The 13,974-nt window shown below is 33.8% G+C and overlaps 2 protein-coding genes across 4 annotated transcripts; both read right to left on the bottom strand.

The window, feature by feature from the left end:
• Positions 1-66: 66 nt before the first annotated feature.
• On the bottom strand, positions 67-722 carry LOC103833192 (glutathione S-transferase T3-like). The gene is made up of 2 exons (XM_009109293.1): positions 421-722; positions 67-313 (listed from the first exon to the last, which is right to left on the bottom strand). The coding sequence occupies exons 1-2, from the start codon at positions 720-722 to the stop codon at positions 67-69; spliced, it is 549 nt and encodes a 182-aa protein (XP_009107541.1).
• Positions 723-2,951: 2,229 nt separating this feature from the next.
• LOC103831818 (transcription factor MYB13-like) lies at positions 2,952-13,689 on the bottom strand. 3 transcript variants are annotated; one of them, XR_004455671.1, is made up of 3 exons: positions 10,679-13,689; positions 6,983-10,528; positions 2,952-6,866 (listed from the first exon to the last, which is right to left on the bottom strand). XR_004455671.1 is itself a non-coding variant. In XM_009107752.3 (2 exons), the coding sequence occupies exons 1-2, from the start codon at positions 10,957-10,959 to the stop codon at positions 9,985-9,987; spliced, it is 825 nt and encodes a 274-aa protein (XP_009106000.1). In that variant the 5' UTR covers positions 10,960-13,689; the 3' UTR covers positions 2,952-9,984. The 3 variants fall into 3 exon arrangements, 1 of the variants encoding a protein (XP_009106000.1); XR_004455672.1 differs by having other exon boundaries at positions 2,952-6,862; XM_009107752.3 differs by having other exon boundaries at positions 2,952-10,528.
• Positions 13,690-13,974: the final 285 nt, after the last annotated feature.

The following is a 13,974-nucleotide window of genomic DNA, read 5'->3' as shown; positions in this document are numbered from 1 at the left end:
CTTAGAGAACATAAACTTAAGCTTAAGACAACAAACAACAATGACTAAGACTTGAACTTAAACTTATTAAGCCAACAACTCAGTAATAAGTTTTTTCTTCAGTGCTTCTTCATAGTTAGCCAACGGTTCTTGTTTAGCAATAAGACTATCGAGTAGCTTCATCTTAGAGAGTCTCTCTTTGATAGCCAAGTACTCTTTCTTGATGCTCCACATGCTCTGAAAATCAGCCACCGAGTTACCCTCAACCTTGGTCGTATGCTTACCATGCCCCTTTGATGCCTTCAACCCGGGGGACAAGTAGTTGCTTGAGCAGCTTCACTAGTATTGATTTCAGTTGCTTGAGAGGTTGATGATTGTGTACCTTCGTCACACTTCCTCCTTTTAGAGCTTCTCTCGTTTTTAGAGGTTGCAAGATCAAACCAGTTCTGGTCGTTCCGTAGCTCTTTCCACACATTCTCAAGGGTGAATTTCTTCTTGTAGTTGTTGAAGAAGATTTCATGAGCATGCTTGAGCACATCAGTCTCGTTCTGGCTGCTGCTTTTTTCTCTGGTTCCAGCTTCGTACGCTCCACAAAACTTGCCTACAAGATCATTGATCTTGTGCCAACGACTTGCAGTGACTTGCCTCTCTTTGTTCACAACCAGCCAGCTTGTAACTTGCAGCAAAGTATGCGGCGATTCTTTTCCAGGATGCACCAGACTTCTGCTCATTCCCCACAACATGATATTTGCTCGTGTTTAACCTCAAGCTGATGAGCACTATATCATCGGTTGGTGACCACGTCCTTCGTTCCTTACGTTATGCAGTACAATTTTCACCAAAAAGAAACACTTGGGATGAAGATACTTTGGAACTATCTTGTCCTAAACCGAAGACAAGTTCTTGTGGACTATTTAGAAGGTCAAGAAAATTTGCATTGTGGTTATTATATGGATAGGAATCCATATCCGACAATTACAAATAAGAGAAGTGAGCAGAAAGAGAATAATTAAGAGAAGAAGGAAGAGAAAAACAGCTTAGACAGGGTCGATGCAAAGAAAGAGAAGAACAGAAGAGAAGGGAGCAGAAAGAGAATAAGAAAGAGAAGAAGGAAGACAAGAACAACTTAGACTGACAATGCAAAGAAAGAGAAGAAGGAGATGTTTAGTAGATGGAAGATAAGATCAACCAATACATAATCAATTTGTATTTATTACCTATCTCAACCAACTAGACGTTTATCTAAACACATTCATCACAACCATAGTCAATCCACCATGACAATACATAATCAATTTCTATTTATTACCTATCTCAACCAACTAGACGTTTATCTAAACCCATTCATCACTTTCTATTTATTATCTATCTCAACCATAATCAATCACTAACACTATATTTATTACCGAACTACAACCATAACCAGAATCAAACTACAGTACACAAGTGAACTGATCAATAAGAAATGTATTACCTCTGTTGTTCGAAGATGCATTCCTCTTCTATGTATTGCTATTGTCCTCATTTTACTTGACGACACTTGCTCATTCCATGTTCCATCCATAAGACAAAAGATAGAAACATTTCAAAAACCATCAGCAGATTTATATATTAATTGATCTAAACATGTTATTCAATCTCAACAATCTACTTCCCAGAATGCACCAAGCCATCTAAACAAATAAGAACATGAAGAAATATACTTGATGATCAATGAATCAAAATCAATCAAATCCACTAAAGGAAACGATTGATCAATACACATGAAAGCTCAAATGATCAATACACATGAAAGCTCTTCATCAACAACACCAACAAGATCGAACTTTATATGTCTACAGAACCTAGAAGATCAAACGATCAATACACATGCAAGCTCTAAAAGAACATCTCATTAACAGAAACACAAATCATTTACATAACCACAATCAAAGACATGCAGAACCCTAGAAGATTCGAACAACAAGACCACAATCAGAGACATACAAAACCCTAGAAGATTCGAATTTCAATGAACAAAAAAAATTAAGACCATTACCTTTCGATTCAACTGAGGAGCAACTGACGATTAGCTTCGTCGACCTGAGCCACCTTCGATTTGCTTCGATTCGCTTCTTCGCCCACGACCGCAACTAGTTTCCTTCCTTAACTTCCTCGAGGATCGCAACTGGATTTGTTGCTTCCCTTCATCGAGGAGAACAACCGGGGATTTTGATCGCTTCGTCGAGGAGAAGAACCATCGATTTTCATCGATTTGCTTCACCGAGGAAACAAGACGACGGTTTTCTCCACTTCGTCGTCGAGGAGAGAAGGATGATGAAACCTTCAAAAATGAAACTGAATTTTTTTCACCCCTCGGTTTTTCCTCCCAAATCACTATCACCCTTACACATGTCCAAGAAGAACCGTATATTCTTGTCCTTAATTAAGCAACGTCGCGTAACATAAAAAGTGTTTTTTTAATTGCTAAATATGCTTAAGAAACACGTTAAGCGACCGTGATAATCATGGTCTAAGCCCACTACTGAAACTAGGAGACGTTCTTCCAAGGGATGCAACGGTTCAACTCCCGAGGAAATCAACTTCTTGGTTTAATCATCTACGTAGCAAACCGGTTTCCGACTTAAAAGCAAACCAAAAACTGGACCAGAAAATGGTTTAAGGCATGAAGCCGAGTTCAATGTCTCATAGACCGTTGTTAAAAACTCGTCGAGATCGGCTTCTTTTCTCACATCGAATTGGGAGGGGTATTTGCTCCCTCCTTAAAGTCCATTAGACAAAGAATTCGGCTCGACTATAAGTGACGTCAACGTAAGGAACAATAATGATCTAGCTAACTCCCTTTCATAAATACAGAGGGAAGTCACCTAGAAGGAAACATTCACAATCTACACAACTCAAGCAAAAAAAATTAGGGTTTATAGTTCTTAGGTTTTAAACTAGATCTAAAGTGTCCATCTTTGTTTTTATCGATTTGATATTTTTTTGTAATCGATTAAATATCTTTAATATTTTTTTTTTGCAAATAATAACCTACTAGCGAATTAGTGGTATTTTACAAATATGTCAAATTTTGATTCAACACCTGATGCAATAATAAATAATTTAGTTTTTTTTTGCTGGTTTAATTATCGTATTAATTTAGAACAAAGATTACATAGTTATTATAGGTACATATAAATACAACAATAGATTCTCAATATTAAAGAAAAACGATATAACTAGATGTTAATTTACATGCTGCTTTCATATGTTGGTACACATACAATACATTATCAAATCTAGCTATTTTTTTACTTATTCATATTCAATTTTCTTTTAACGCTGATTTATACAATATAATTACAATAAAAAGATTATATAGACGACTCTACAACCGAACATACTACATATCTTATGATTTATAAAAATCTATATCCGACTGCATCACCCAAGCTGTCCTAGGAAAATCCACGCCTAACCAAATTTTAATTGGACCATGTAGGAGATCTATTGAAAACATTTTCTCCCTTAATTGTTTAATAAATCACATTCTTTAAGATTTAAAATATATAGCTACCGCTGTAAAAGCATTAACTAATTATTAGTCAAACCAATAAACTATTGTTCGGATAACTTTTTTTTAATGAGACTTCAACAACTTTTAAAAAGATCAAAGGTTGCGATTCATTGATTCTATCGCAGACCATTTGGGGTTTTCTCATACCGAAAGATGATATATTTCTTGGTTGTAATCAGCAACCATACCTGTTGATATGATGATAACAATCTTCCGAACTGCGTTTCGTATAGCCATCCCCACAAGTAGCACATCAAAACAGTTTGACTTTGTATTGCTTGCGGACTTTTAAGAATGACTTTTAAGAATCCCCTGGATTTTAACCATTGAAAAATACTTCTTTCACCTAAGTTTACACATTGAAATAGAATTTAATTCGAATATTCATGAGAAAGTTTCTAAATTTTGGTTTCAAAGTGCAATGTATAGTACATTATTTTGTACTATACTATATTATAATTATATACGTATTATTGTATACATAATATAATAAAACCTACGGCAATTATATTTTAAGGGTTTCATCCGTATTTAATGTTTATATCTACAACCACCCATTTTGTTGTAATCAAAATTATTGTACAGTACCATTTAAAGAATGTCTGTACGTGGTTACGGCTCTGCCAAATCATGTCATGTCTGTTTATCGATTACCAAAAGCTACAGTTAAAAAATTAACGAGTGCAGTAGCTCAATTTTGGTGGAGTCCAGGAGGGAGCACAAAATGCATGCATTGGAAATTATGGGATAAGTTATGTCTCCCTAAAGACATTGGTGGTTTAGGTTTTAAGGATCTTATGGATTTTAACACGGTGATGCTTGGAAAGCAATTGTGGAGGCTGATTGAGAAGCCAAACACTCTTTTCTCTAGAGTCTTTAAAGGACGGTTCTATAGGAATGCTTCACCCCTTGAACCGATCCGATTTTACTCCCCGTCATATAGGCTGGAGAAGTATGATCTATGCTAAATCTCTGGTTTGTAAAGGACTAATTAAAAGGGTGGGAACATGTTCATCTATTTTGGTATGGAATGATTCTTGGATCCCAGCCCCGATACCAGCAAACAAAAATCTTCACAACAGTTACCCGGATCTCACAGTGGATTTCCTCATTAATTTGGAATCCCGAACTTGGAATCTTGAAGCAATTAGGGCTTTGGTAGATCCTCATGATGCACAAATTATTGAAAGTATTCCATTAAGTAGACATCAGATGGAAGATAGGAATAGATGGCATTTCACTAATAATGGAAAATATTCGGTCAAATCAGGGTATCAAGTGGAACGAGTCTATCCTGACAAAGAAAAACCACCAGATTTTTATGGACCCACAGTGGATACGTTAAAAGCTTTCTGTTGGGAAGTGCGGTGTCCGCCGAAGTTAAAGCATTTTTTATGGCAACTCCTTTCAGGTTGTATGGCGGTAATGAAGAATCTTCGGGGGAGAGGAATACAAGGGAATATTGTTGTTCTAGATGTGGAGACCCGGAGGAATCAATAAATCATGTGTTTTTTGAATGCCCTCCAGCACGTCAAGTGTGGGCATTATCTAAAATACCATCGAATCCAAATTCTTTTCCTACTTGTTCGTTTTTTGGTAACATGAATCATCTTTTTTGGAGAGTTACTCCAAAGATGTATGACCACCAATTCGCATGGATATTATGGTATATATGGGTCGGAACAATAAAGTTTTTAGTAATCTGGATATTGATCCAAGGGAAACACTTAGATTAGCAAAACTGGAATCGACACTTTGGGCTGAAGCACAGGTAATCACTGATCAAAGAAGGGAGAGGCAAGTGCAGACCAGACCTACATTAGAAACTACAGGACGATGGTGTTTTATAGATGGTTCGTGGAAAGAGAAGGAACTATTTTCTGGACAAGGATGGTATAGTACCTTACCGGGTTTTGATGGTTCATTGGGAGCAAGGAATGTAAGGGCGTGTCTATCACCTCTTCACTCGGAGGTGGAGGCATTGATTTGGGCAATGGATTGTATGAAGAACTTACGACAGTTTCAGGTTACGTTTGCAACGGATTGTTCTCAATTGGTGAAGATGGTTTTGGAACCAGAAGAATGGCCAGCATTTGAAAGCTACCTGGAAGATATCAAGCTTTTACGAAGAAGCTTCATCAACTCAGACGTCGTCCATGTACCCCGAACAGAGAACCTAAAGGCGGATAGCTTGGCACATAGTGCTAAGATACAACCATCTTTCGTCGTTCATATGGATGCAGAGTTGCCGATTTGGTTTACAGAGTCAATATGAATCTGTGAATGACTTGCTGTAAAAAAAAATAAAAAAAGAACCACTTAAAGAATTAGTTAATATGACATATTTGATTATTTACATTAATAATAAACCAACTATAAATTTGAATTTTTTTTTAATTATAACAAAATCTGTTGAGAAAGAATCTAACAAATCTTAAAAAAATTATATTTGTTTTAAGATTGCTGACTTATATCATGATTAATTTATCTTTTCATCCATGCCCGTCTTTGGGCAAGTGCAAGTGGTGCTTATGCACAGTGTCCAAAACTTTTTCTACAAGTTTTTCTTAAGAGTCTAAAGAAATATTTTAGAAAATTAGGGCCTTTTTTGCAAACAAATTTTGTTTTTTTGTCTGATTAATTATGCTATTACAAATTATAAGAAAGATTACATAGACGATATTACAACCGACAATTCTACCTGCCTGATGAGGATTCACGCCTGACTGCATCACCCTGAGTAGCCCTATGAGATTCATTCCTGACGGTACTTCTTGCGACATGCTGAAGATCTCTTATAAGCATTTTCTCTAATTTTCTGCATAATTCGCTTTCTCCGGGAATTGAAACCCAGACCTCTTCCTGTAGAAATTGCGTTGACTGAGGTTCAAACCCCACACATGGGTGTAGAAGCCATTAAACCTTGTTTGTTCAGACTATTAGAACCTGCACATGGCTCTGAAAAATAATGAGACGGGCCTGTTTTCATCCCGTCTCTGTATTTTTAGGATATTAACGTAAGAAAGCAAACATTCTCAACTTTTATTTAAGTAAAATTGTTTCAACTATTCGTTTCAAACATTCAATTGTTTGTCTGCTTTTCTTGGCCTTTTGCTGAAACAATGCTCATATGGAAAATAAATGATACGATAAATCCTGAAAGATGATACAATCACTGAAGAAGTGAAACCGTCTTGTCCTCTTTGTTATTCTCCTTTGAGATTGACACCATGTTCTTTTTCATGTTAATGTTTTCTCCAAGGATACACATATTGAACTCCACTTGCCCTTGGGATTCCAGGGTTTTTTCCATTTACATAGCTTCTTCCTTATTCACGTTGAAATAGAACATTACATGGTGCATGTTTTTGGTATAAAACAGTACAACCATGAGCGATAAAGCAAGGAAGTATTTGAGTAAATTGATGAAGTAATTTAGACTACCTCGAAAGATTCAACCACATTCTTTTGATATCCCTTGAATGCTAGTCCTAGCTCTATCTTCAAAAGATTAATCACAGCTTCTGACAGGAAATCCAAACATTAACAACGAAGTTATAGAATCAACAATGGAAATTGTTGACTCGAAGAAATATATACATCTACGTCTTAGCCTTTGCATATTTTAATTCGCACACAAGAGAAACATTACTTTTCCTGTCATACAAAAAAATTCTCTACAATTTCAGTAAGTTTATTTTTAGGCAAAATTATTGCTGACTATATGAAGAATTAGCCATCACATGGCTAACCATGCAAACTAAACTAATGTATACCTAGCTACATGAAGTATATCTATGAATGCAACATCCCTCAACTTAATGATGTTATGTAGTTAACATCACGAATTTAATTTCATTTATCCAAAAAGTGATGTGGATGTTAGACACCATTTAAATCTCATGTTTTATCAATTAAAATATGATGTACCTGATAGTTATATAACTAAAACTAGATTTTAATCCGCGTTTTAAAAGCGTAAGAATATTCTTAACAAATCTAATTTACAAAATCACTATGATTAGTTGTGTGATATATACTTATTTGATCATTTTTTTTATTATAAAACTTATTTGATGTCAATTTACTGATTCTAACATTTTATTTGTTTAACATAAATTAATTAAAATAATGAATTATATTATTTATATTTTTATAAACAAAAATTACATTCATTTAAACTTAGTAAAACTTTCATATTAGATTCTTATTCTTAGATTATTTTTATTCTTAAAAGTATATAATTAATAATTAGATATTCGAGATTATGTTTGGTTTAAGTTGACATCAAATACGTTTTAAAGAAATAAAATGTGAAAGTTAATAAATTGACGTCAAATAAGTTTTATAATTAATATTTTTTTTTCAAATAAGTATATATCACATAATTAATCAAAATAATTACAAATTTTATTAAAATTCATAACCAAAACAGATTAAAATAATTAAAAAACAAAATTGCATAATATCTTATATAACTTTCATATTTAATATAAATAAAAATAATTTAATTATATTGTTTTCAAATACACTAAAATATAAAACACTACTTATCAAAAAAATGTTAAAAGATATTGATTTTGTAAATTAGATTTTGTTAAAAATATTCTTACGCTTTTAAAAGATTGGTTAAAATCTAATTTTAGTTAAATTATGGTCGGGTCGTCGGTCATGTTTTAATTGATGAAACGAGATATTAAAACGGTCTTTGACATTTACATCAGTTTTTGGATGAATGAAACTAAACTCGTGATGTTAACTAAATAACATCATTAAGTTGATGTATGTTGTCATGCATAACATATACTTCGTGTACTTAGATATACATTATTATAGTTTGGATAGTTAACTATGTGATGGTCAATACTTCATGTAGTCATCAATCATTTTTCCTTATTTTTGTAGATGCCAAACAAAGAAGAAAATGAAAATGAAGTACGTACATGGTGATTATTTACCAAGTTAGCAAGTAAGTTGTAAAAAGACATATGGAGCCGAGAAATTAAATCCATCTGAGATAGAAATATTCCTGAAGGTGACGTATGGAGCTAAGACAGGAATTGAGACAAAATAAGCGGCCATGACAGAAGACGAAAGCAAAGAGGTGATAATTTACTGAAGACTTTTTTGCAGTGATTGTAGCGAAGGTTTTTTGTCGTGTATGGCCAAATTTATAGGAGTGATTCAGATTCGTCTGAATGGGGCGGATGTAAAGAAGAGAAATTTTGAAGGAATTAATATGGAATTGAAGATGAAATTGTGGTTGGAATACGTTTGTTGGGAGAAGGAGATGTAATGATGGCCTGTTCACCTTCTAATATTTTTACTTCATTCAGACGACAATATGTTTGATGAAGGAGAAGCTAAAAGAACGATTGGTGTTGGAGAACGTGTTTTTTGGCTGCTATGGATTGGGTTTATGTTAATATTACGCAAGCTCATTAAAGAAACCAAAAATATTTTTTTCTTGTGGGACCCACATGTGCTGAGGTACCTAAATTGTACGATTACTCTCTCTGGATTTAAATGTATGATGTTTAAAGTTTTACACACATATTAAAAACAATAAATACATTATTTTAATTGTTACTTTTTAGTTATATCAATAAAGTTTCACCACTCATAATTTTACTTTCTAATTTATGTTTAAATTTTTAAAATAAATACATTAACTATATTTCAAAACATCATATATTTGTATACAAAATAAAAAGATAGAACATCATACATTCTTATCCGGAGGGAGTATTATACTTCTTCTGTTTCATAATACTTGATGTTTTACTTCAATGCATAAAGATTAAGAAATTTTTTTTTCTCTCTAAAAGGTAGTTGTAGAAATATAATTTAAAAATCATTTAACCAATTACATAAATGACTATAACATTCAATTGATTACACAGTTTTCAATAAAGTTAAAAATAACATAAAAATATTAAAACATCATCTATTATGAAATAACAAAAAAAATTTAAAATATCATCTATTATGAAATATGAAATGGAGGAAGTATTTTGGAGTCTTTTTTTATTAATTGAATAGTCAGTACGATTGATAAAAGCCCACTTAGGCTTAACAGTAAACCCTAAACGTTTACAAAGTAATAATAACGTCCATATCTCTCTGTTTTTGTGCACCCGTCCATATTTCTTCAATTATTAAACTCTGCTCTCATAAAGAAGATATTTCTCCTAAAATTTGCAAGTTACAATACTTTATTTGATCAACTTAATAAGACTATTCTTCCATAGACGTTCTACTACATCACTCGTTAATTTGGCTTTGCCCAAATAAGCTTCTTATAACATCACACACAAATGATAAAAAAACTACTAATAGTAAACCCAAAATCAGAAAAGATAAAAACAAAACCAAACTCGAACGAACTTGTCAGTCAAGTTTCATATTTTTGGTTTCCGGTAGGTAAAAGACACTTTGAAGTCAAGTTAACAAAAGGGTACGCCCAAGTTCTGGAAACAGGGTTTCCTTGGGACGCAAGCACCATCATTAAAGCTTCCTTGTCCTTCCAAATCCAGATTCCACAAACCCTCCCAAATCCCGTATTCTTCATGTACATTAGCCTCAGGCAATGGCACTGGAACCACTGGGAAAAGCCCATTACCCTTTGATTCATAACCAGAGCCTGTTGATGAATGTGTGATCGGATGAGGAACATAGAACGCACCGCCTTCAGCACTACTACCGCTACTACTAGTACTGAAGTTACTATCACCATTGTTGTGGTTGTTTTCATCTTCTAGTAAAGACATGATCTTTTTCATGTCGATTTGGTTTAATTGAAGCAACTGTTGTTCTTGCTGATACTCCATCTGTCTTTGCTGCTGAAACTGTTGCCTCTTCAAGATTCTGTTTTTCGTCTTCTCCGCATTGTTAGTTGGAGATTTTGTTTTCTTCTTGAAATGGGTTCTCCAATAGTTCTTGATCTCGTTGTCTGTTCTTCCCGGTAAACTACGAGCGATTGTTGACCACCTACAATTACAAACTAATCAGACAATAAACCACTGAAAAAAATAAAAAGACACAAGCTAATTATTTGAGTAAGGCTACACGCTTAACTATAACATTAAAATTAAATATAAAACGAACGCAAAATAAACAAGTAAATCTTAAATTAATTACCTGTTGCCCCACTTAGCATGTAACTCAAGGATAATTGTTTCTTCATGAGGAGTGATTTGTCCTCTCTTCAGGTCTGGTCTCAAGTAATTAACCCATCTTAACCTACAGCTTTTGCCATTTCTCTTCAACCCTGCGAGCCTGGCAACAGAGTTCCATCGGCCTTCACCGTGAAGCCGCACATAATCGATCAAAAGACGGTCTTCTTCGGCAGTCCAAGGCCCTTTTCTCCAACCTTCTTCTACTATTCCCCATCCTGCTCCCATTACTCCCCACAAACTCATCCTTTACTTTTTATTTTTCTCCTTAAGCTAAAAAGAGAAGTACTGTCTTAGATCTCTTTAGGTCTCTTTATCTTATGAAACCTAAGTGTTCCTCTGTTTTGGCTTTGCGTTATGTTGTGTTATGTTTTCTCTCTGCCCATTTCAGTATTTATATATGCACCCACTAACTCTACGTCCTTTTTTACCAAAAAAAAAAAAAAAAAAAAAAAAAAAAAAAAAACTCTACGTCCTTGGCTCCACCACCTAATTTGTTTGTTTTCTATAGAGATAGAAACTAGTGACGAGAAAAAGATTTTTTTAATTTCTAGAGTAATGTTCTTTCTCGAATCAAAATTATAAGGTTATATCACTATCTAAAGCAAGATTCTATGGAAATTTACAATATATACACTTTCCAATCTCATATTCCAAAATAGCTCTACAAACTCTTAATTAGTAATAAGAATAACTAATCTATTCAGCAAATGTTATCCAAAAATAAAAAAGGAATTATAAATGTAGGCATAGAAGGAAAAAAGGAATAATACAAAGGTAAAGAAAACAAGGGTTAGAACTTGCAACTATGTAGAACTTGGGTACCTCTTTTCACAGGTCGTTTTCATAAGACTCGTATATATCATTTCGTCCGTCCATTCAAGTCTTTATCCTCTCAATTCCAAAGACATCAGCATCCAAGAGTTACTAAACTGCCCTTTCTTGTTCGTGCATTGTTTTGGATTTAAATTAGGGATATAATCTAAATCGAACCAAACCAAAGTTGAGCCAAGCACTAAACCATCAGTTAATCAAATGAAAACTAGACCATGGGTCGGATTGTTAACCCTACTATTAGTGGTTTACTTGTTATACTTAGTCACCAAACTTCATCATTTTTTGTGAACACCAACAAGGATATTACAGGCTATTAATTAAACATTATCAGTAATCATGCAGGATTAAAAATATAATGTTTAGGCATAAGGTAACATGGTCTAACCGAGCATCAAATCCAATAGAATAATCCTTATATGCTAAAGCTATTTCGAACTTATATCACGTCGCCACGCTATATGATTTAGGAGTTATTGCAATGATATTAATTATAGGTATTGTTATTATTTAACTTCCTTAATTAATATTTTCTTTAAAAGCACAACTAAAGTAAAAATTTTGATGGTGCTTGATTATTTTACGGTGATACACATAACTGAACCACTAAGGTTTCTCCAAGTGTCGAGGAGAATCATGTATGCGATCTTATACTAATCTTTGTTGTTTGTCTTATAAGATTCGTTGGATTCCACATAAGGAATTATGGTCATATACTATAGAAATAAACTAAATAATTACGAAAGAGATTATGGTCTTTGTGCGTCACCATGAGACAGGTGGTCTTGTAATTCTCTGTCTCTTAGATATTTATAAGATTGTAAGTACTTTCTCTTCTTATTTTCTTGTGATAGTATATGATCATTTTAAAAATCAATGCCTAGTGTTAACATCTTCTCCAAAGAAATATCTACCAAAATAGTACTGAAAAGCGTGTGGTTGGATCAACAGTTGGTTTCAGTATTTCAAACTATCTTAAAACCAAAATTATCGAGTATTTTTTGTTTCTAAAATACAGCTAGCATTAAGCTTATGTGTCTATATTGGAAGTTATATATCAATTTGTAACAGGACTCTTGAGTTTAATTGTTCTAAAGTCCATGGCAAAACTAGTCTTGGTGTACGTGAATTAGAAATTTATATACGACTCTCGAATATTTTGTATTTATACGATAAGAAACATAGTAGCTAATTACTATCGTACTGTCAAATATTTCAATTATAGGTTATCAATTTATTACAAAATCAATCCTTTTAATTTTTCATCTGGCATGTTAGACCGCAAATAATTTTTAACAGTATCAACTTTACAATAATTCTTCTGAGTTTGATAATAATATTGTTTTCTTCCAAAAATTAAGTATTTAATTTTTAATTCGTCAAAAAAAAATTAAGAATTTCATTGGACTTCTAGCTTCTTTATATATTGATTACCGGAGCATTTTTAGTTTCATAAAATAAAGCATCTCCAATTATGTCTAAATGCATACTTTAATTTGCTTAAAACAATTTCTGAATTTCAAAAATAATGCTCTCAAGACATCGTAACTAAAAATGCTAAACATTGTAACTATAAATCTATCAATTTTGTTTATCGGTATACATTAAAAATAAAATAAATTTAAAATGTTTTCTTAGACTTGATGCCCTAATCAACAGTTTCGCTAGCTTGCTCTGGACCGGCCCTGGCAGTGATTATCAAGTACTTCGGAAGTATCATATTGATATCACCAGTGATTTGTTGATGCATTCATGCATATGTGAGGGCTTTCCAACAATATCCATTGTTATAGCAACATTTTTGTATTGTTATATATTTGAACCTAGTGCTAAAGGTGCAGATTCATTATTTTTTTGTGAACAAGGTGCAGATCTTCTTTCTATTCTACAATTATACATGAAATATCAAAGAGTTGCATATGTGAAAGTACCTCAAGGCTCAGAGACTACGGACAGAAATGGCGTGCTTGTAAACGTCAGCAATATATATCATTCACTTGTGGACAGAGCAAATCGTTGAATGCATTGGCGCTGACATTGGAAAGTATGAGAAAGCTGAGATCACACCCTTGACTGCGAGGATGCGAGTTCATGTGGATGGACTGCTCCCTTTGATAAAAAAACTCAGTTGTGGAATTCCCCAATGGGGATGAGGTCGCAACCACTTTAGTCTATGAGAGACTTGATAAACATTGCACCAAATGCCTCAAGCTGGATCATGAACTCAAGGACTGCCTAGTCGCCAGAGCTGAAAGAAAGGCTCTAGAAGCTAACCAGCAACAAGCTCAAGCAAGCGGCTTGAATAACCATGATGCTGGCCATGGCCGTGTGGCGTCCTCCGTTGCAAACAAGCATGAACAAAGGGTACAAGCGAGAGAACCAAGAAATGAGGTCTTTCATTTTTCTGCTTCGAACCCGAGAAATGAC

The sequence above is a fragment of the Brassica rapa genome, chromosome A01 (assembly GCF_000309985.2).
Source record: "Brassica rapa cultivar Chiifu-401-42 chromosome A01, CAAS_Brap_v3.01, whole genome shotgun sequence".
NCBI lineage: Eukaryota > Viridiplantae > Streptophyta > Magnoliopsida > Brassicales > Brassicaceae > Brassica > Brassica rapa.
The sequence above is the reverse complement of the archived record's forward strand: the minus strand, read 5'-3'. Positions and strand labels throughout refer to the sequence as shown.

Bases quoted from the DNA above. Each gene is read 5' to 3' on its own strand.
- LOC103833192 (XM_009109293.1), bottom strand. From the start codon at position 722: ATGTTGTGGGGAATGAGCAGAAGTCTGGTGCATCCTGGAAAAGAATCG. The intron at 314-420 runs GTTTGATCTTGC...ATACTAGTGAAG, and splicing joins CTACGGAACGACCAGAACTG to CTGCTCAAGCAACTACTTGT.
- LOC103831818 (XM_009107752.3), bottom strand. From the start codon at position 10,959: ATGAGTTTGTGGGGAGTAATGGGAGCAGGATGGGGAATAGTAGAAGAA. The intron at 10,529-10,678 runs GTAATTAATTTA...TTGTAATTGTAG, and splicing joins CATGCTAAGTGGGGCAACAG to GTGGTCAACAATCGCTCGTA.